The following is a 21,299-nucleotide window of genomic DNA, read 5'->3' as shown; positions in this document are numbered from 1 at the left end:
TACGAGTTCTGAGAGGAGACGCGCATGAACCCAGCTATAAGCGCTCGTACCAAATTGGACGCTCGGTTGGGCTCGAGGCCGAGCCTCTATTGGGTTACGCGAGTGATAGCGCGCCGGCAACTAGACGCGCTGGGGAAAACCGCCCAGCCTGCGAGACACCCGTACATTTCCCTTCTGCCTGCTGTGCCCTTTGTTCGAGAGACGCGCTCCAAGGATCCCTTCCACCGCCTGCTTGCCTTCATCGCGGGACGTGCTGTGACCGTGGAGAGCCACGCCGGGCGGGGCCGTTCCTGGACGAACAAGGCAGCGCGTGAACATCATCTTGCCTGCATTTCCCCTTTGTGAGTGTGATCGGGCCCATGTCTGGGATTAATATAAGACTGACTAAGGCTGCTCTGTGTCTCTCTGCTTTCTACTGACTTGTACATACTTGTGTAAATAATAATTAAATAGTGTTCTTCCTTTATTCGACCGTCTCGTGTTTTCCATCATTGACTAAGCGTGGTACGAATAGAACCGCTCATATCGGGTTCCAATACTAACGGTAACGGCACGGACCACGTGGTACGCAACCCGCTCGGTGTACCCAAATTACACGTGGCTCGTGCGAGGCTTGATTCCCCGCTTCCGCGGCGGCACAGGTATTTAGGTACGTGCGAGACTTGTCCCGAAACCCTACCTTGCGTTTGCCCGGGAGGGGCGCTTCAAGTCTCACGGTTGCGCCGACCCAGAAAGAACAAGGGGCTTAATCTCCCCTTGGTAAGGGCAGGAAGGGCGGCGAAAACCATAACATTTGGTATCAGGAGTGGGATATTTGGAACCCTGGACAAAATTTTGGACACCAAATTGTACATATTGGCCATAACATTTGGTGTCTGGGAGTGAGATTGGACCTGGAGTGCGCTTCACGCACTCGAAAATTGCGAGCGGATGAAATTTAATTTAAGATCCAAATTTATATTCGCACCATGGCTAGCCAAGGAGGTCGAATGCCGGTGGGGGTAGAAGATGAGGTAGAGGTAGAATTAATGACCCAGGACTCACAGGAGAGACAGTGAGTAATGGAGGAAGCCGAAGAGGGGGCGGCAGCAGGGGTAGAAAATGGCGGCGCCTCGCACGTGGCGGCGAGGGCCGAGCCCGCGGCGCCAATGGATATGGCCCTTTTTATGATGCAATTCAGGGCGTATATGGGAGAAGAAATAGGTAAATTGATTGCAAAAATGCGTACCCAGAGTGACAAATCCACCAAGGAGATGAGGGATGGGTTATTAGGGTTGGAAAACAAAATGGACGCCCAAGGTGACAAATCCACCCGGGAATTGGAAAAAATGATGGCAGCGTCAAGGACATTAAAAAAGCGGGGAAGGACATGAGGCGCAGGTTGAGCGAGGAGGTCGCAATGAGGCACGACGAGGTGACGCAGTGTGAGGAGCGCGTGGGGAGCGAGCTTGGGCAGAGCACAGCCAAATTGACAGGGCTATATAAATCGCGACACGGGGTGTAGAAAAACCGGCGATCGTCAAATTGGAAAAAGAAATTTTATGCGTGCCGGCGGTCGTCGAATACATAATTCAAATTACAGAAATAATTGGGGCTGAATAGACGGTAGAGTCGGAAACTAAATCACAGAGGGAAGAAATTTGGGAAGAAGAGGGAAGAAAAGTCGGCATTTGCACCGTGATGTCGGGCTTGCTAACTCAATAAAACGTTTGCAGGTGCTGGCGCAAAAGGAGGTCCCCAAGGTGAGTAGAAATTATGGCGCGAATGTGTTTGGCGCGAAAGGGATTTTGGCGTGTTTGGGACAGAGACGAAACCCGGGCGGTCGCGGAAGGTCCATTGTGCGGTGTACGAGGGCGACTGGTTTGCGTGTGAGAGAAAAGTGTGCACCTGAGCGCGGGTGCGAGAGAGAAATGTGTGCGGCAACGGGAGTGTTTTTTTTTTTTGTTTTTTTTTTTTTGTATACTGAATCGAGGCTCGTGAAAGAGCTAACATTTATTTCACAAACAAATCAACCAGACAAACAAAATATATAAAAAGAGGGAGCGGAAGACAAGATGGGGAGAGAAGGGGAAGCACACAAACACAACATTTGAGAGCAGGGAGATGTGTGGGAGGGATAGGGCTTGGGGGGGAGGAGGCGTGGGAAGGGGGGGGGGGGTGGGAGAAGTATAAAACACAAGGACACCAAGGACTCCAGGACAGAAGTTGGTATTTCAAAAAAGTGGATTTGGGGTGAAATTAGCGGGGGTAGAAAATATCAAGGTTTTGGATGGGGGAAGATAAGAGATGGTGGTGAACAGCTGTTTTAAAGACCTGGAGGGTGGAGTGGGATTGAAGAGAGTGAGGGAGTTTGTTCCAGAGGCGGGAGAAAAGTGGAATGAAGGAGTGAAGGTGAGCAGAGAGAAGTGTGTTACAGAGTGTGCGAAGGAGTGCACACCCAAGAGTTGGGAAAAAGAGTGTGCGATTGGGTGTGTAACAGGAGAGTGCACACCCATGGGTGTTCCAGACAGTGTGCGGGAAGAGTGTGTAACGGAGTTTGTCGAAGGTGTGAGTGCACCTATGTGTGCAGGTGCGAGTACGGTGTGCGAGGGAGAATGCACACCAGAGGATGTGGAAGGAGAGTGTGGAACAGAATGTATGGGAGGCGCAGGGACGCCTGGGTGTGCGAGTGCGGAGTGGGTCGCAAGTGGTGAGGACGTGGCTCAAGCATCGACACCGACCGGGGTAGCGTCTAGCGCGACGGATAGCTGACGTGAGCCCTCGGTGAGTTGTGTGTAGCAGGGATCGGCTGGGATCGGTGATGCGGCGGTTTCACAAGGACCGCCGTGCACGACCCGTGCCGGCCCCCACCCTGTATGGTTGGTGCCGTGCCGTGGCGGCAAAGGCGAACGGCGAGGTTCAAGGGGAGGCAGGAGATTTCGGAGCCGCGCACCCTAACGGGTGTGGTGCTCCGACCGGGGGCGGTTGGGCCATCGTGCGTGGGACCGCGAGGCCCCGCTCAGAGATGGGCCCCTGCACCTTGGCCCATCCATGCCTCCTCCCCCTTTGGATCGAAAATGCCGGACGGACACCCCATACAGGCAACCAACCACCCGAATGGATCGCTCGGCCTTTCAAAGCCGAGCCGTGATGACGACGTATTTCCACACGGAGAGGCTCAAGTGTAGCGGACTGATGAGGATAGTGTACCCTACGTGGCGGAATGGTAGTTTAACCAATCCTCACACGGTCGGGGCCCATGAGCATTAGTTTGGGGGGATGGCAGTGTTAGGCCCTTTGTGGGCCAACAATGGTTACCTCCATGGGGCACCGAAGCTAGCCGAGGGAGGGCTAGGATAATGTTAGGGAATTAGAAGACTGTAGAAGACATGAGATTTAAGTAGTGACATCTGAACTATAGTAGGGACGTAGGTAGTTTAGATGGTTGTTCATGACGAAGGGAGTGCATAGTGTAAAGGGAAGACGGGGAAGCACGAGTCTTAGGGGAAAAGCAGTTAGATAGATGATGCTGTGTGTCTGAGGAATTGTGTATGGAGAACAAAAGGAATTGTGTTGAAGGTGTGTGTGAGCACAAAAGGTGTGCAAGACATTTGGTGTGTAAAAGTAGTTGTGTGAATTGACTTGCATGGTGTGAAAGACGAAGGGTGCGTGAGCACAAAAGGTGTGCAAGGTAATTGGTGTGTGAATTTGGTGTGGAATGAGTGGTGTGGAGTGCATGGTGCGAAGGATTGAATGGGGGAAGAGTGGAACCCATTCGCGAAAGCCCGGGGGGTAGTGTAAAGCCAGGCGAGGGCTTAGGCAAAATTTGTATGGATATTGACACCTGTGGTGCGGTTAGTGGCAAAGTAGTGCTTTGGAGGGTGCATGAGTCAGTGAAATGGCTGGGCGTGTGGCTTAATTGGTGCGTATGGTTATTGGGGCCACTGGTAGTTTGTCGGCCAGGTGAGGCCGCAGGTAGGCTCTGGGAGCTGGTTAGGGTAGTTGTGAGTAGTTGTTGAGTGGGGCCCAAGGATCCCCAGAGAGGACCCGGGTTGCCCAATGCCAAGGTGGGCATCGGGGGTAAAGAGCCAGGAGGACCCTTCCCCAGTTTAGGTAGTCGCAGGAGCAGGTAAGCTCGGGTGGCGACTTCAGTGGCGGAGGTGCGCAGGTAGTTAGACCTGCTAGTGGAGCCATACGACCCAGCCCGAAATTGTGCAAGGGCACAGAGAGAAAATTTGTGGGAGTGAGACCCAAATTTCAGGGGCACCGCAGAGTGGTCAATGGGAATTCGGTTTTTAGAACCACATAGTTTAAAGAGGCCGATTGGCAGGGTACGACCCCGGGCAGTTTAAAAGTAAAAGTCAGTAGTGTAGTTAGGAGAAGAGAAACCCCTTCGCATCATCCACAGCCATTCACCAAGGAGGACGAAGTTCCACACCAGGACCAAGTGAACTGTTTGAGTGTAAGACGCATCATGACGTAATGAGACATTGTGTTTGTTCCATTCCTTCCTTCCTGGGAGGGATTGGGAGACAAATTTGGAGTAGAGGGGGATATGGGAGACAAGACGTAGGGACGAATTTGTAAATACAAGGAAGGGCTAGGGTAGTGTAAGCCGACAATGGGGGGTACGGACGGCTAGGGACGAGCCTGCTCTGCTCGCTCCTCCGCGCCCCTCACGCTGCATTACCTTGTGTTGCTGTGTTCCTTTGCGCCCTTTCCGCTTTGCTGGTCGTGCTTTGTCTCTCCCCCCACCCCAGGACCATTTTGGAGGTGGAACTGTGTGGCACCATTGAGCTGTGCAGCACCCTTGCTGCACTTTGTTATGTCTGTGCAGCACCCTCTGCTGCACTTTGCTCCTTTTGTGCAGCACACCTGCTGCACTTTGCTACATCTGTGCAGCCAAACTGCGCAGCACTTTGCTGCCATATCCTTGTGTTATAACTTTGCTGCAACTGTGCAGCACCTTGCTGCCACAAACAATTTGCTGCACCACACACTTATGGACCACAAATTTTGTGGCCTTGCACCTCTGCTGTGCAGCACCTTGCTGAAACATCACCTTGCATCTTCGGACCACTTCGGACCAAGCATCTTTTTGCTTGGCTCTTAGATTTTTCCCTTCTACCCTGAACATAATACTCTTTGTCTGACGTTTTAAATCCCCACCCCCCCAAAAAAACCAAAAAAATAAATAAATAACCAAAAACATTTATTTCCCTTTCTCCACGTGTGCTGTTGTCTCATCCTGTACTTCTGTCCAGGTGTGCTGTTCGCCCCGCCCCCATTATCTCCTTGCCATCCACCTTTTGCCCTGTTCACGTGACTCGTGGTGGTCCCTCTCGGCCCTCCCCCCGTTGGAATTTTGTGCATTTAAGATTGTTCACGGTTCTGTTTAAATATTATTATGTTTAAACCTTCCCCTTCAGTGTTTTATTCAGTGGTATATTACAACACGCTGTTTTTCTTCATATTTAAAAGGCTTCATTCAATTTCCTCTCCAACTCATTCCACTTCAAAAAAAAAAAATTCAATCCCTTATAACTCTAAATCACTGCATGCTCTAAATTCACATTCATTCCATCCCTCCTCCATCGTTCTTAATCGGATTGCTGACTTGAAAATCACAATAAACCCAATTTGTTATCAATGTTCGTCTTTCATTAATCATCCACTTTCTAAACTCCTCTCTTGCCCCTCCCCTCCAAATCCCCCCCCTTGCCCCTACACTCATAAACTCCCCCCTTGCCCATCCACTCCTAAACTCCCCCCTTGCCCCTCCACTCCTAAACTCCCCCCTTGCCCTTCCCCTCCTGAACTCACCCCTTGCCCCTCCCCTCCAAATCCCCCCCTTGCCCCTACACTCCTAAACTCCCCCCTTGCCCCTCCACTCCTAAACTCCACCCTTGCCCCTCCACTCCTAAACTCCCCCCTTGCTCCTCCCCTCCTAAACTCCCCCCTCACTCCTCCACTTCAAAACTCCCGCCGAACCCCTCCCATTCAAAGCTCCTCCCATACCATTCCTCTCCAATTCTCCCTCCCCCCTTCTCCTCCTCAAAGCTGCCTCCTCCCCTTCTACTTTCCTCTGCCCCCCCCCTCAAACAAACCCTCACTGTGCCTCATCCCTTCACCATCAAACCTTTCGTTCTCCTCATCCTTCCCTTTCTTGTAACTCTTCTGTAATCTCTGACACACTATCAACTGCTCTCCCTACCTCCCCCTCTCATCCTTCATCTGCCCCTACCCCTCCCCTCCCCTGTCCTGCACCCGATGCTCCCCTCTCTCTTCATTAACGGTATGGACCTCAAACATCCGGGGCCTTCGCTCAAACCTGACTGATCTCTCCATACAGGTTGCTTCTGACAATCCAGACTTGATCTGCTTAACAGAAACTTTCCTCCTTCAAGATGTCTCTGATTCCTTAATATCTCTTCCTGGTTACTCCCTCCTCCGGTATGATAGACCTGAGCCTCGTCCTGGTGGTGGGGTGGCTATCTTTATCAAAAACTCTCTTCCTCACTCTCCTTGCACTGCCCTCTCTCCACCTCACCCCCAGGAGTACCTCTGGCTACGGCTTCCTCTCCGCTCCCACCTTCTGTTCATATGTGTTCTGTACCGTCCTCCAAACAGTGATGACTCCATTTACATTTCACTGTCTGACAACATGGACCAACTTCTATCCACTCATCCCAACTCTCTCTTCCTCATATGTGGCGACTTCAACTGTCATCATGCCAGCTGGCTGGGTGTGGGTTCATCTCTCACCAGCCATGGCACCTCAGCAAAGGACTTCTGCGACTCACTGGGATTGACACAATCTGTCAATTTCCCGACCCGGATCTCAGCCAATGGTGTATCTTCTCTTCTAGACTTGGTTATGACAAACTTCCCTGCTAATGTCTGCTGCTCTTCTTCTGCCCCAATCGGTTCTTCTGATCATGTGCTTGTTAAAGTGGACATCTCTCTGGCCATTCTCAGAGAGTCTCCTCAGCGTCGCCGAGTCTGGTATTTCACTCAGGCCGACTGGCAAGGTCTTCAAGCAGCCATCAATCATCTGGACTGGTCTCCCATCTGTTGGGGCTTCATCAGGGCAATGCAGTGAGTTTCCATACACTTGTGACTGAAAACCTTTCGGTTATTCCATTATATACAGTTGTGGCCAAAACTATTGGCACCCTTGCACATTTTTCAATTAAGCACCATTTCTTGGAAATTGTTGAAATTAAAAAATATTTTGGTATCCACATTTGTATTTCTTTAGTTTTCAGTGGAACAAAACAAAAAAGCTGAAAAAATTACTAAATCTTAGCTTATTCCACACACAAATCCTAAAATGGCCAGGACAATATTGTCCTGTGGACGACTCTATTAAGACAGAGCGTCCACGGATAGCAATCGAGCTTACTGAGGCGTTATCCAATTCAATGGCGGATCATACGCGAGCAGAGGGGTTTGGGGGAGAGTGCCGGCTTACCTTCACGCGTGCAGGCGTCTCCAACTTGAAGATCAATAAATCAAACCAAAAACGGAGTTGATGTACAAAAAGTAAATGCAGCTTTATTGCCGGACTCCGAGAACAAAGAACTCGACGGTAATAACTAAACCCCTCTAATGGAGCGCTCCCATACTGACTTCGACGACACAACAAATGGAAAGGAGAATAAAATAAAACGTTGTGTTTGTGCGTGGTATGGCTTATCTGTCTACAGTGTGTGTCCTCATCAAGGTTGGTCTGGGATCGAGCGCGTTCGTCCGCCGCAGTGCTGGTGTTGGCGGGAACTGCCTGGTCGTTGGTGCAGAGCGGCCCTCGGCGCGCCCGCGCGATCGCTCATCAGCGCTCGAACCACAAGCCTCGCTCGTCGTTCATATGTGAACGCAGGGGAAGAGAATCGTCGGCGGTGGTCTCTCCACCAAAGTCCAATTGCAAGAACAGGTCCAAGAGGAAGGCAAGGGGCAGAATGGAGGTCCACGCAGGAAGGAAGCCAAAACGAGAAGAGGGAAAATGTCCGCTCGCCCGTCGTTTTGTCACTCGTCCTCTGATGTCAGCTCCCTTCCTCCCCCCTCCCTCCCCCCCCCCCCCCCCCCAACCAGTGCATCACTTCTTGGTCGTGGTTTTGTGCCTTCCGCACTGATTGGCTGTGGTGTCATCGGTCGGTGGCCAATCAGTGTGGCACGTCCTTCACCTTCCTTACCACCAATCACGGGGAAGCTTTCTGTCCCTTCCTCGACCAATCACACGTCCTTCCCTACTCTGCCAATCGTTGGCCTGCTCTTTGCTCGCCCCTCCCCCCTGTCAATCAAGAGTCCTTCTGGGCGTGGCTATTGCCTGCCCGGTCGATGTTTGCTGCCCTGCCGTTGTTGTCAACCCAAGTGCGCGGTCGCTTGCTGTTTGTTCTTCCGGTCAGTCATTGTGAGGGGGGATTTAATTGATGTGGTGCGCTATTGGGCCGAGCTAATGTATGTGATGTATTGCCATAAGGGACACCAGAATGATCACAGAGGGGACGACACACCGGGGAATTAGCATAAACCCTAGAACTACTTAACATGGTCCGCCCCTTCATGGCGGGGACACAGATACAAGCTTAATCCGACATTCGGGCTACAGAATTTATTACATCTACATTCGCTATCACGACAGCTGGACACCTACCTATGCAGATCTACCTAAATCTAGATATGCCCCTACCCAAAATTCATAACAATATTATTGGTACCTTTTGGAAGTTGTTAGAAATAATTAGATTTCAAGCAGGTGATTCTCCTTTTCTTTGGAATTGAACTCACCTGTGGAGAGTTGCAGGTGCCTGCAATATAAAAATCAGTCATTCAACCAGTTTGAATAGAGAAAAGGAGTCATTCTGCTATTTTGTGTCACCGTGTGCACCGCAATGAGCATGGAGAAAAGAAAGAAAACCAGAGAATTGTCTGAGGAGGTCAGACAAAAGATTGTAGCCAAGCAGTGAGGTTCAATGGTTCAGTGATGGAGAAGGTTCTGTGATGTTTTGGGGTTGCTGTGCTACCTCTGGCACTAGGTGCCTTGAATGTGTGCATGGCATCATGAAATCAGGAGATTACCAAGGCATTTTGGGGCGCAATGTTCAACCCAGCGTCAGAAAGCTGGGTCTCCGTCGAAGGTCATGGGTCTTGCAGCAGGACAATGACCCAAACACACTTTAAAAAGCACCCAGGAATGGTTCAAGACAAAACTCTGGACTGTTCTGAAATGGCCAGCAATGAGTCCAGGAACACCTGTGGGGAGATCTGAAAACAGCAGGTGGGAGAAGGCACCCTTCAAATCTGGGAGAACTGGAGCAGTTTGCACAAGAAGAGTGGGCCAAACTGCCAGTAGAGAGGTGGAGGAAGCGCTTGACTGTAGTAGTTATTTTGTCCAAAGGCCATGCTACCAAATATGAAGTCGAGGGTGTCAATAATTTTGTCAATGCCATTTATATTTATTTTCTGATTTAAAAGGATATATTAAGTTCTGAATCAAAAACAAATGTTATGTAATATTGACAGTGAAATAAAGAATTGTGGAGACTAAATACGAGTACTTTTGTCAATTTCAACTTATTTTTAGAGTCAATTGTGAGTTAATTTTATAAGTGCAAGGGTGCCAATATTTTTGGCCATGACTGTATGATGGTAACTCACAATATGGAGTCGCACAAGTACTGGTATATAACCGAAAGGTTTTCAGTCACAAGTGTATGGAAAGCTTGCTGCGTTGCTCTGATGATGCCCCAATAAGGGCGAAACCAGGTCGGTAACTGTGAGTTTTCCATGCACTTGTGACAGCATCTGAAATCACATCTTTATGATTTGTATCTGAGGGATGGCTCAGCCACACATGTGTGGTGGTCAGTGATCTTTCTTGCACTGCACGGCTAGCTCCAACTCACACCTCGGTTTTTTGCCGCACCATCTTTCTGTGTGACACATCCTCAGCCATCGAAACTTTTTATCGGGATTTATCGGTGCCATCCATTGAAATCATATATGGTAAGCGAGCAGCCATTGATAATGGAGCTTCTGTGAGCAATAATGTGAGCAATTATGTTAAATTAGAAGTATTAGAGCGATATGAAAAAGATGAACATGCTGTGGACATAGGACGGGCTCTCGGTCTTAGTGATCCCGCATCACGGACAATCCATGCAAAGACCGATAAAATCCAAGCAAGTTGCAAAAGTGTTATCCTTTCAGTGCTATGAAAATAAGTCCTACACAAACAACCCGCATGTAAATATAAGACGACTGCTGAGTACCTGGATTGAACACCAGAACCAACAAAATGCTTCTGGGGGAGCATCTGTCACCGATGCGTTTGCTCCTGAGAATAAATTTGGGGCTTATTCAGGATACCAGTGCCTCCTCTCACATGCAACCCTCACCTTACATTATTTGCGATGGAAAAATTGTTTTCGCACAACGCAATTTCGGTTAACACTGTCCTTTTCAGAAACCCATCCACCACATTAAGCAAGGAATTACCATATATGAAGCCATATTGAGTGCTCTAACCTATAATTAAACAAATTATTGAACATTTCAGTTTGCCTTTGCGAAAACTACTTTTCCATTGTTGAGATAGTTTGACTTTTAAGCATCTTTTGCAATATGTTATTATTGATAACAAATTCCATTGTTTGTACTTTGTGCAGAGGCCCTGTTGCCTGTCCTAGGCCTAGAATTGGTCGGACCATTTGACCTCTTGCGCGGTCGTCACAAAGGGTTCGACGTTGTTACAACCTGTGCTGAGCAAGAGCAAAATGAAAATGCTCCAAACCTGGACCTGCACTGGCGCTTTTACTACGACCCACCGGAGTTCCAAACAGTTGCTAAGGGTGATGCAGAGTCTCAGCTGCACCTTGGATACTTCAGGTGAATGGGACATGTACAGAAGGATTCCACAAATCCCTGCTCAAACCACAATCTTCTCTCTTTTCTTCACGATATCCTTCTCTCCACAGAAAGATTACTATAAATATATATATATATCTATCTATCTATAATTCCATTAATCTCTGTGTGTATGTTTGTATGTGTGTTTGTATGTGTGTTTGTATGTGTGTTTGTATGTGTGTATGTTTGTCTGTGACCGCTGTTTCTCGACAACTACCGGTCCGATATACTTGAAACTTGCCAGGTATATTGCTGGGGACCCGAGGATGTGCCTTTTCAAGGTTTGAAATTAATCGGACAAGTAGTTACCGAGCTATGGCGATTTCTTTACCAAACACCGCAAGCCGTTCGCTTTGGACCAAACCATTTCATGTAAATAGAGGGGGGGGTTCTGTGGTCGTTGCGAATGGACCAAACCATTCATGTAAATAGAGGGGGGGTTCTGTGGTCGTTACTGCCACGTGGTTTCAAAGTTTTTTTTTGTTGTTGTTGTTTGCACGCATGTTTTTTTGCACCCACGTACGGGCACGCCCTAGGATGTTTACACACACACACCCCTACACAAATTTTTTTTTTTTTTTTTTTTTTGGCAAGGAACGGGCACCCACGTACGGGCACGTCCTAGCTTATATATAGTACGGGCATGCCCTAGTATAGTAAAATCCACAGAAAGATGACTGTTGTATATAATTTTATATTCCATCGTCATAAAGAGCATCTCATTTTTAGACTACAACTTTACATTCTGTCCTAGTTTCTTTCTGCTGACATGTTGAAGTGTATCTTCTTCTCCTCTTCCCATTATAAGGGGTGAGGTCCAATGGTACCAAGCTTCTGCCTTGCCTTGACCACGATCCTCCTCCACTCCCCTCTGTCCTCAGCCAACTCTCTTCACTCTCCAACCCCCCTCCAGCCCCCCACCTTTCTGATATCCCTCCTCACAGAATACTCCCATCTCAACTCGTAGTCTACCTATTTTCTTCATACCTTGCTCCTTCAACCTATCAGCTATCTTTGTCATTCTCTCTTCCCCCATCTGCACCAAGTGTCCAGCCCATTTAATCCGGCATTTCACCAATCTCCCCATCAGGCTCATCTGCACACCAATCTACTCCCTCAGTTCATCCATCCTCCTCCTATCCACCCTCTTCACTCACATAATCATCCTCACTCAGTTGTTCTCGCAAACGTACAGCCTCTGTTGTTGTATCTCTGTCAGTGCCACCATTTCCAAACCGTAAAGGTAGGCCTGCATGACACACGACATCAGAAAATTCCCTTTCAATTTCCTTGATATTGTCGTGTGACTGCTCTCAGTTAACACCGGAAAAGTCACGGAAGGCAATCGAGCGTTACTCCTGGGCATTCAGTTCAAACAGCGGATTTTATGTATACGCGGGAGGAAGAAAGGGGAGGGGAAGATGAAGGGTCTTACCTGTTGTCCGCCAGCAGTCCCAAAGTCTGCAAATAAAATAACTCAAACAAAAAACAGGTTTAAAATGTACAAGAAAAATAAGAAAAAGATTTAGTAAAAGAATGCCGGGACAAAGAAAAGCACGACACTAAATAAATTTCCTATATGGAGCGCTCCTGCACACAGAACCAAACACAGACAAAAGGGATGGAAGAACTGGAATGAAAATAAAGATGTGTGATTTATTGTGCACTTAACTTAATCGGCTGGTCTCGTCAGTCCGCGAACGGCCCCGGAGGTCCGGGCGCGCGAACACACCTTGGCGCGAAGTCCGTGGGCGGAACCAGGCCTCAAGCGCGCAGCCCCGAGCGTCTTCGTCCACGCGTCATTCCTCGTTCCCAACTCCTCGTTCACAACTCGGCCTCCTCACAATCCCCAGCAAGGACTCGGCACACGACCCCCGCACTGAGGTCCAGAACGTGAGGACAAGGGGGGAGAATTGTCAGTGCGCAACCGTCTTTTTTCACATCTAGCACGAGAAGCAGGAGAAAGCCCAAGAGAAGAGGGAGAAGAGGAGAGACTCATAAGGAAGTCATACGGAAGAAGAAGAAGAAGAAGGAACCTTTTTGTATCTACAAGGAAGAACGCTATTGCAAATTGAGTTGCCACGTCAAACTCCAAGATGGCCGCCTTGCGTCTTCCACTTTGTCAACTCACATCACTTCACTGACGGGGGACCAAGGCATAACGTTTGTCATTGTTACATTTATGAAAATAAAATAATAGCGAGGTACCAGTGCCATACACTGCACACGGGACACGTGATCACCATCCCTCCAATCACGGATCAAGGCAAAAGCAAACCACGTGATCAATAACCATCTCAAGTCACGGTTTCTCGGCGCCAGATTTGTTACATCGGCGCATAATGGATGGCGTCGTATAAACAGCCTGAACAAGTAATCCATGGGAATTGAATCTACTCGAAATTGAGGTGTGTGTGTGTGTGTGTGTGTGTGTGTGTGTGTGTGTGTGTGTGTGTGTGTGTGTGTGTGTGTGTGTGTGTGTGTGTGTGTGTGTGTGTGTGTGTGTGTGTGTGCGTGCATATATGTGTGTGTGTATGTGTGTCATACTTTTTGACGTCAATTAATTAAGTACTATTCAAATGTACCTTTTAACCCTTTAGACTGTTGAGACCCCTTAGACCTTGGAAGACCCTTTAACACAGATGACCCAGATGACTCAAAAGTCCCCATGGACCCAAAAGACCCCAAGGACCCAAAAAGTCCTTGATGACCCAAAAGTCCCTGATGACCCAAATCACCCAAAAGTCCTTGATGACCCAAAATACCCTGATGCCCCAAAAGTACCCGAGGACTCAAAAGACCCTCGAGGACCCAAAACACCCAACAACAAACAACAACAGGCATTTTAAGGCCATTTTCCCTGCAAGAGAGGGGGTTAGCCAAAACAAAAGAACACCCAGATTAGACCCAAAACACCCAGATGATCCAAAAGTCCTTGATGACCCAAAAGACACAGATCACCCAAAAGTCCCCCAAGGAACCAATAACTCCTTGATGACCCAAAAGTCCCCAAGGACCCAAATCACCCAAAAGTCCCCAAGGACGCAAAAGTTCTTGATGACCCAAAAGTCCCCGAGGACCCAAAATACTTGACCCAAAACACCCAGATGACCCAAAAGTCCTTGATGACCCAAAATATCCAGATCACCCAAAAGTCCCCAAGGACCCAAAAGTCATTGATGACCCAAAAGACCCTGATGACCCAAAAGTCCCTGAAGAGCCAAAAGTTTCCGAAGATCCAAAAGCCCCCAAAAGACCCAGATAACCAAAAAGTCCCGATGAACCAAAAGTACCCAAAAAACCAGGACGATCCAAAAGTCCCCAAGGACCAAAAAGACCCAGACGACCCTGATGACTCAAAAGTCCCCAAACACCCAAAAGTCATCAAAGACCCAAAAGTTCCTGAAGATCCAAAAGTCCCCAATTACAATTTGGTCCAATGGACCAACGGGCCTCCTAGTTTAATAAGTTTTGAACTGACATTTAGTGATCCTTTCATCATTTAGTTTTGGCATACTGCATCGCCTGGAGTGGTCAATGGTCAATTAATTAATGTTTAAATATAAAGATCCTAGTTTCCTTATGTCTATGCCCTCTTACCTATGGTTACTGAGATTGGGGATTTGGGAGAGGAACGTGGAAGCAGGGGGTGCGAGAGAGGGGGGAGAGGAGGGGGGGGGGGGGGGGGGGGGGAGGGAGGGAATAGGGAGAATTGTTATTTTAAAAAAATTAAAAACAAGTACAAATACATTCAAAGTACACCGCCCCATGCCAAATAATTAAATATGCTGCAGCGCGGCATTGCCGGGGCGCCTCTGGCGCCCGGCAATACCGCAGTGCAGCTCATTGAGGCTGCATTGGGAGGGAGGGGTGTACACTAATTGATTGATTAATTGTATAATTAAAATCAATAAAAGATTATCACAAAATATTTTCATAATCAATTGGCTAATCGCATAACTAAACCACTAGTGCTTCATCCGAAGATGTATCTTTTAGAAATTTAATTAAATAAGTCATTTATAAAAAATTAAATAATTAATTGATTACTCAATAAATAATTAATCGATTAATCAATAAATAATTAATAGATGAAATGATTAATCAATAAATCAAAAATATCCTTGATAGCCACATCACTTGGTCACTCATGTCCAAATATTAGCTTCCCAGCTCAAAAGGTGCCTGAGATATTGGCCAAATGAGAAAGAAAATAAATAAATGATTAATAATGAAAATAAATAAATAATAATCATAAAAAAATTAAATTATTAATCAATTTGGTCAGAGAACACATAAACTACCACTATTTCATCAGAATCTGTAACTTTAAAAAAAAAAAATTTTTTGTCATTAATCGAATAATTAAATAATTAATCGATTAATTGATTAATTAATAAATCAAAAATATCCTTTGCAGCCAAATCACCTGGTCATTGGCATGTCCAAATATCAGCTTCCTAACTCAAAAGGTGCCTGAGTTAATAATGGTCAGAAGAGAAATGAAATTTAATTAATTAAATAAGTACTTAATTAAACGCTAATAATTAAATAACTCCTCAATTAATTGATTATTCAAAAAACAAAAAATACCGTATTTGACAAAGGACTTGCTCACTACTGTGCCGAAATTTCAGCTTCCTAGCTCAAAGGATGGCTGAGATATCGTCCGGACAACCAAGAAAACAAACAAACAAGCAAGAAAACAAACAAGTACACATACATTCAAAGTACACCGCCCCATGCCAAATAATTAAATATGCTGCAGCGCGGCATTGCCGGGGCGCCTCCGGCGCCCGGCAATACCGCAGTGCAGCTCATTGAGGCTGCATTGGGAGGGAGAGGTGTACACTAATTGATTGATTAATTGTATAATTAAAATCAATAAAAGATTATCACAAAATATTTTCATTATCAATTGGCTAATCGCATAACTAAACCAGTAGTGCTTCATCCGAAGATGAATCTTTTAGAAATTTAATTAAATAAGTCATTTATAAAAAATTAAATAATTAATTGATTACTCAATAAATAATTAATCGATTAATCAATAAATACTTAATAGATGAAATGATTAATCAATAAATCAAAAATATCCTTGATAGCCACATCACTTGGTCACTCATGTCCAAATATTAGCTTCCCAGCTCAAAAGGTGCCTGAGATATTGGCCAAATGAGAAAGAAAATAAATAAATGATTAATAATGAAAATAAATAAATAATAATCATAAAAAAATTAAATTATTAATCAATTTGGTCAGAGAACACATAAACTACCACTATTTCATCAGAATCTGTAACTTAAAAAAAAAATTTTTTTTTGTCATTAATCGAATAATTAAATAATTAATAGATTAATTGATTAATTAATAAATCAAAAATATCCTTTGCAGCCAAATCACCTGGTCATTGGCATGTCCAAACATCAGCTTCCTAACTCAAAAGGTGCCTGAGTTAATAATGGTCAGAAGAGAAATGAAATTTAATTAATTAAATAAGTACTTAATTAAACGCTAATAATTAAATAACTCCTCAATTAATTGATTATTCAAAAAACAAAAAATACCGTATTTGACAAAGGACTTGCTCACTACTGTGCCGAAATTTCAGCTTCCTAGCTCAAAGGATGGCTGAGATATCGCCCGGACAACCAAGAAAACAAGAAAGCAAGAAACCAGAGTGAAAACTGAGTACTCTCTTTCAGCGTGCGTCACTGCCGAGCCCCCTTTGGTGCCCGGCAATGACGATTTGCAATGCCTGGAGATGGCATAGGAAAGGAGCGGTGTACAACAAGAAAACAAACAAGAAACTAGAGTGAAAACTGAGTACTCTCTTTCAGCGTGCGTCACTGCCGAGCCCCCTTTGGTGCCCGGCAATGACGATTTGCAATGCCTGGAGATGGCATAGGAAAGGAGCGGTGTACAATTATGCCAGACATCCTCAGTACACCACTGGTGAGCACATCTATAAAGTTTGTATTATAACATTTGTAAATCGGTAGTAGAACATCTACTCAAATATTACAATAATTATTCAGATGGTGTATTTCTCAGCTGGGCCTCTCTCAATGGCAATGACTGGAGTTTTACTTGGTGCAGAATCCTTTGTTATAATTTGTTTCTCCAGTTTATTTCTCCAGTTAAATATTTGCAGATACTCTCTGAGAGTGTGTTCTCTCGTGCTCAACCGAGGCCATCGTAGTTTGGCAAGGCCACGCCCTTCCCCACGCCTACTCGATCAACCCTGAACATTGCTATGCGCATGTACAGATAAGAAAGCGTGTCACGTGTACAGTATGCTTGACTAACGTCTTTCTGATGATTTATAGTGACTGTATTTTTGTCTGGCGAGAATCTACTCAAGTATTACCGAGGTCTTCTGATTTCTCAGAACCAGGATTTGGATACTTCAGATAAATACTTATATCTTGTCTTGATAAAGTTCTTTATTGAAGTTGGGGAGAAGGGGAGGAGGCATGCTCGGGCCGAGATTCCACGCATCATCCCGGCGCGGAACCTTGTGGTCTCCGGCCCGATGACCGAGGCTCGCCCGGTCGGAACCCCGTCCCCGCCAGGGGGCACCGCTCCGCTTCCTCCTACTTGCCCTTGAACCGGACCGGTCGCCTTGCCCGACAAGGCCCGGACTCGACCGTGCGGGGCCTAGCATCCCTGGTGTTGGGCTAGCGGCTAGGGTGCCGGCTTAGGATCCGAGGATCCTGGGTTCGAATCCCGGTCGATCGCTGAATTAACGCCAGGGGGGTTGACTCAGCCTGTCATCCTTCCGAGGTCGGCTAATTGAGTACCAGTTCACTGGTAATTCCCTGTTTGTCGTTAAAGGCGGTAAAAAGGGTTGGCGTCAGGAAGGGCATCCGGCCGTAAAACATTGCTTCAAAAAGGGGACCAAAAACAAGCAACAACCACGGTTCCCGAAAAAGGCCAACCCCCGCTTTGCGGGGAAAAATGGCCTCTAAAGGTGGTTATTTATATGTTTATATTGAAGTTGGTGGCTAACCAACTAACTAACCCGCGTTAGCAACTAACTTAACGTTAGCAACCCTGCAACTAACTAACCCCGTCGGCTAACCCCCGCTCTTGCAGGGAAAATGGCCTTAAAATGCCTGTTGTTGTTGTATTGAAGTTAATTTTACAAAACTATTATCAGAGAGTGCGTTGGCACTCTCGACTCTACGTAATAACGTCGGGATGACGTGGATAAAAAATGCCGGCCCCACCCACTGATACCAAACAAAAGTTGGAGTATCTCTTCGTACTCTCGTAGTAGTTTATGGAGGACACTTGCAGTTTGAGTGTATCATAAGTTTTATTGACACCAAGTAAATAAAACAGTAAAAACCACGAGTGTCTTTCACGTCCGGCCGTGTATAAATAAATTCCTCTCGAGAGGCTCCGCCCCTCCCCTCTGTCCCCACCCTATTGGTTAGAGGGAACCCACACCAGTTATTTTGGCATTTCTAAGTGCAGGTCCTTGCCTGGCATGAGGCTGGATGAAGACATTACTCTTTGAGAAACGAGCAATAAGACAGAGCTGCAATATACAGTCAGGATTACGTAAGACAATATAGGAACACATGTGCAGTGTTTGACTTTGCTGACTAAGATATCTTGGCACTTTTGCTCCAGGATTGGATATCCTCTGAGTACCGTGCCATTGTGTTATTCCACATTGCAAAAAATTACAGAAACAAGTGAATAAAAAAAATGTATGCTAAATTAAAAAGGCAATGTAGGGATGACAAATTACAGTCTAAAAAGGTCCTAAACCTTTTGGAAGATCTCGCGAGATCTTGGAGACGGCGGCAGGGATTTTCGAAGCTCCACACGGTCTCCACGTTTTTCGAAGTTAAGTCTGTTCACAATTGTATTTTGTCGAAACTGTATTTATCTTTCGGTGTGTGAAGTTATTGTGTGCAACTTTGGTTGTTTCTCGGTGTTTATCTTTCATAAATTGATCGTCTGTTTGCCGTGTCGCGAGCAAGGCCTTGTACAGTGTGCACTGTACAACCTTGAGGCTTTGTTTTTCTCTCAGTGGTCCGTCGTTTGTGATCCAATAACTTTCGTTCTCTGTATTCCCAGTCTTTTCACCCATAGCCTACTTCCTTGTGTAAATCTCAACTCAAAAAAAAAAAACAAACAAAAAAAAACATTTCCTTCTCTGTTCTCATTCGTTTATTCATTCTTATTCGTTCGTTCGTTCTTCGACCACGTGTTTCTCCCCCATTTCCCCAGATAGTTTTCACTCATTAACCTTCAATGTTTACACTTTCCCCTGAAGTTATGTATTCCGTCATATTTTATAACACCTTTTTCTTCTTCTTCTTTAAAAGGCTGCTTTCGACTTGCTCACCAAATCAATTCATCCCAAAAAAAATATCCATCTCCTATAGTGCCTTTTTTCTACATTCCCTAAACTCTCCTGCACTCCATCCTCCATCCAGCGTCCTTAAACGTATTTTTAACTCGAAGGTCACAAGAAACTCATTTTGCAATAAATGTTCGTTTCCCATAAATCGTACACTTTCAAAAATCCAATCTCACCCCTCCCCTCCAAATCTTCCCCATAACCCCTCCCCTCCAAATCTTCCCCATCACCCCTCCCCTCCAAATCTTCCCCATCACCCATCCCTTTCAAATCTCCCCCCTTGCCCCCTCCCTCCTAAACTACCCCCTCACCCCTCCCCGCCAAGACGCCCCCTCGCCCCTCCCCTCCTAGACTCCTGCCTCACCCCTCCCCTCCAAATCTCCCCCATATCCCATCCCTTTCAAATCCCTCCCCTTGTCCCTTCCCTCCCAAACTCCCCCCTCACCCCTCCCCTTCAAATCTCCCCACCCTCATTGCTTCTCAATTTCCCCCCTCTCACTCCCCCTCCTCAAAGCGTCCTCCCTGCTTCTTCCCCCTTCAAACTCTCACCTCCATCTCCCCCAACCTTCTGCCTCGCTCTTCCCCCTCCTCAAATAACACCTCATTGTGGCTCACCCAATCACCATCAAACCTTTTGTCCGCCCCATCCTTCCCTTTCTCCGAGCTATTCTGAAATCTCTGACACACCTTCAACAGCTCTCCCTACCTCTTCCACCTCTTCCACATCTTACCCTACCCCTCCTCCCCCCTGTTCTGTATCTGATGCTCCCCCTTCCTCTTCATTAACGGTATGGACCTCAAACATCCGGGGCCTTCGTTCAAACCTAACTGATCTCTCCATACAGGTTGCTTCTGTCAAACCAGACGTGATCTGCTTAACAGAAACTTTCCTCCTTTATGATGTCTCTGATTCCATAGTATCTCTCCCGGGCTACTCCCTCCTCCGGTATGATAGACCTGAGCCTCGTCCTGGAGGCGGGGTTGCTATCTTTATCAAAAACTCTCTTCCTCACTCGCCCTGCACTGCACTCTCTCCACCTCACCCCCAGGAATACCTCTGGCTACGGCTTCCCCTTCGCTCCCACCTCTTGTTCATATGTGTGTTGTACCGTCCACCAAACAGTGATGACTCCATCTACATCTCGCTGTCTGATGATATGGACCAACTTCTATCTACTCATCCCAACTCTCTCTTCCTCATATGTGGTGATTTCAACTGTCATCATGCCAGTTGGCTGGGTGTGGGTACCTCTCTCACCAGCCATGGCTCCTCAGCAAAGGACTTCTGCGACTCACTGGGACTGACACAATCTGTCAATTTCCCGACCCGGATCTCAGTCAACGGAACATCTTCTCTTCTGGACTTGGTTATGACTAACTTCCCTGAAAATGTCTGCTGCTCTTCTTCTGCTCCGATCGGATCATCTGATCATGTCCTTGTTAAAGTGGACATCTCTCTGACCATCCTCAGGGAGCCTGCTCAGCGTCGACGAGTCTGGCATTTCACTCAGGCCAACTGGCACGGTCTTCAAGCAGCCATCAATCATCTGGACTGGTCTCCCATCTCTACCACCTCTGACATCAACTCATCCTGGGAATTCTTCCAAAGTAAATTGCTCTCTCTCATGCACAGATTTATCCCATCTCGTCTTCAGTTGTCATACCCTTCCTCCCGTCCATGGTACACGGAATCTTGTGGTGAGGCTGTTGCCCAGAAACAACTTGCCTTCGTCTCCTGGAAAGCAAATCCAACGGAAGGAAATCTCATTTCCTTTCACAAAGCCCGAAACAAGTGTGTGTCCACCCTCAGGAGAGCCAGGAAACAATATCTCTCCGTTCTCAAGACCGAACTCTCTTATCTGTCTCCCTCTTCCAAATCCTGGTGGCGTCTGGTCAAATCCGTTTCTGGTGTTTGTTCCCCCTCCATCCCCTCCCTTACCTCAAACGGCTACACAGCTGACTCCGCACGTGAAAAAGCTGAATGCCTCAACTCTGTGTTTGCCTCTAAATCTTGTGTCCCAAACCCATCCCT

At 46.7% G+C, this 21,299-nt stretch overlaps 1 protein-coding gene across 2 annotated transcripts in view; it reads left to right on the top strand.

Moving 5' to 3' along the window:
- Positions 1 to 21,299, top strand: part of HPF1 (histone PARylation factor 1) — a 110,182-nt gene that overhangs the window by 36,500 nt on the left and 52,383 nt on the right. For both annotated transcript variants that reach the window (XM_078774503.1, XM_078774440.1), the window contains one exon: positions 10,647 to 10,866. In XM_078774503.1, the coding sequence (XP_078630629.1) occupies positions 10,647 to 10,866 (220 nt within the window). The remainder of the gene's footprint in view (positions 1 to 10,646; positions 10,867 to 21,299) is intronic.

This window comes from Myxine glutinosa, chromosome 1 (assembly GCF_964187855.1).
Source record: "Myxine glutinosa chromosome 1, kmMyxGlut1.1, whole genome shotgun sequence".
Lineage (NCBI taxonomy): Eukaryota > Metazoa > Chordata > Myxini > Myxiniformes > Myxinidae > Myxine > Myxine glutinosa.
Note: the sequence above shows the minus strand (reverse complement) of the source record. Positions and strands in the feature narration are given on the sequence as shown.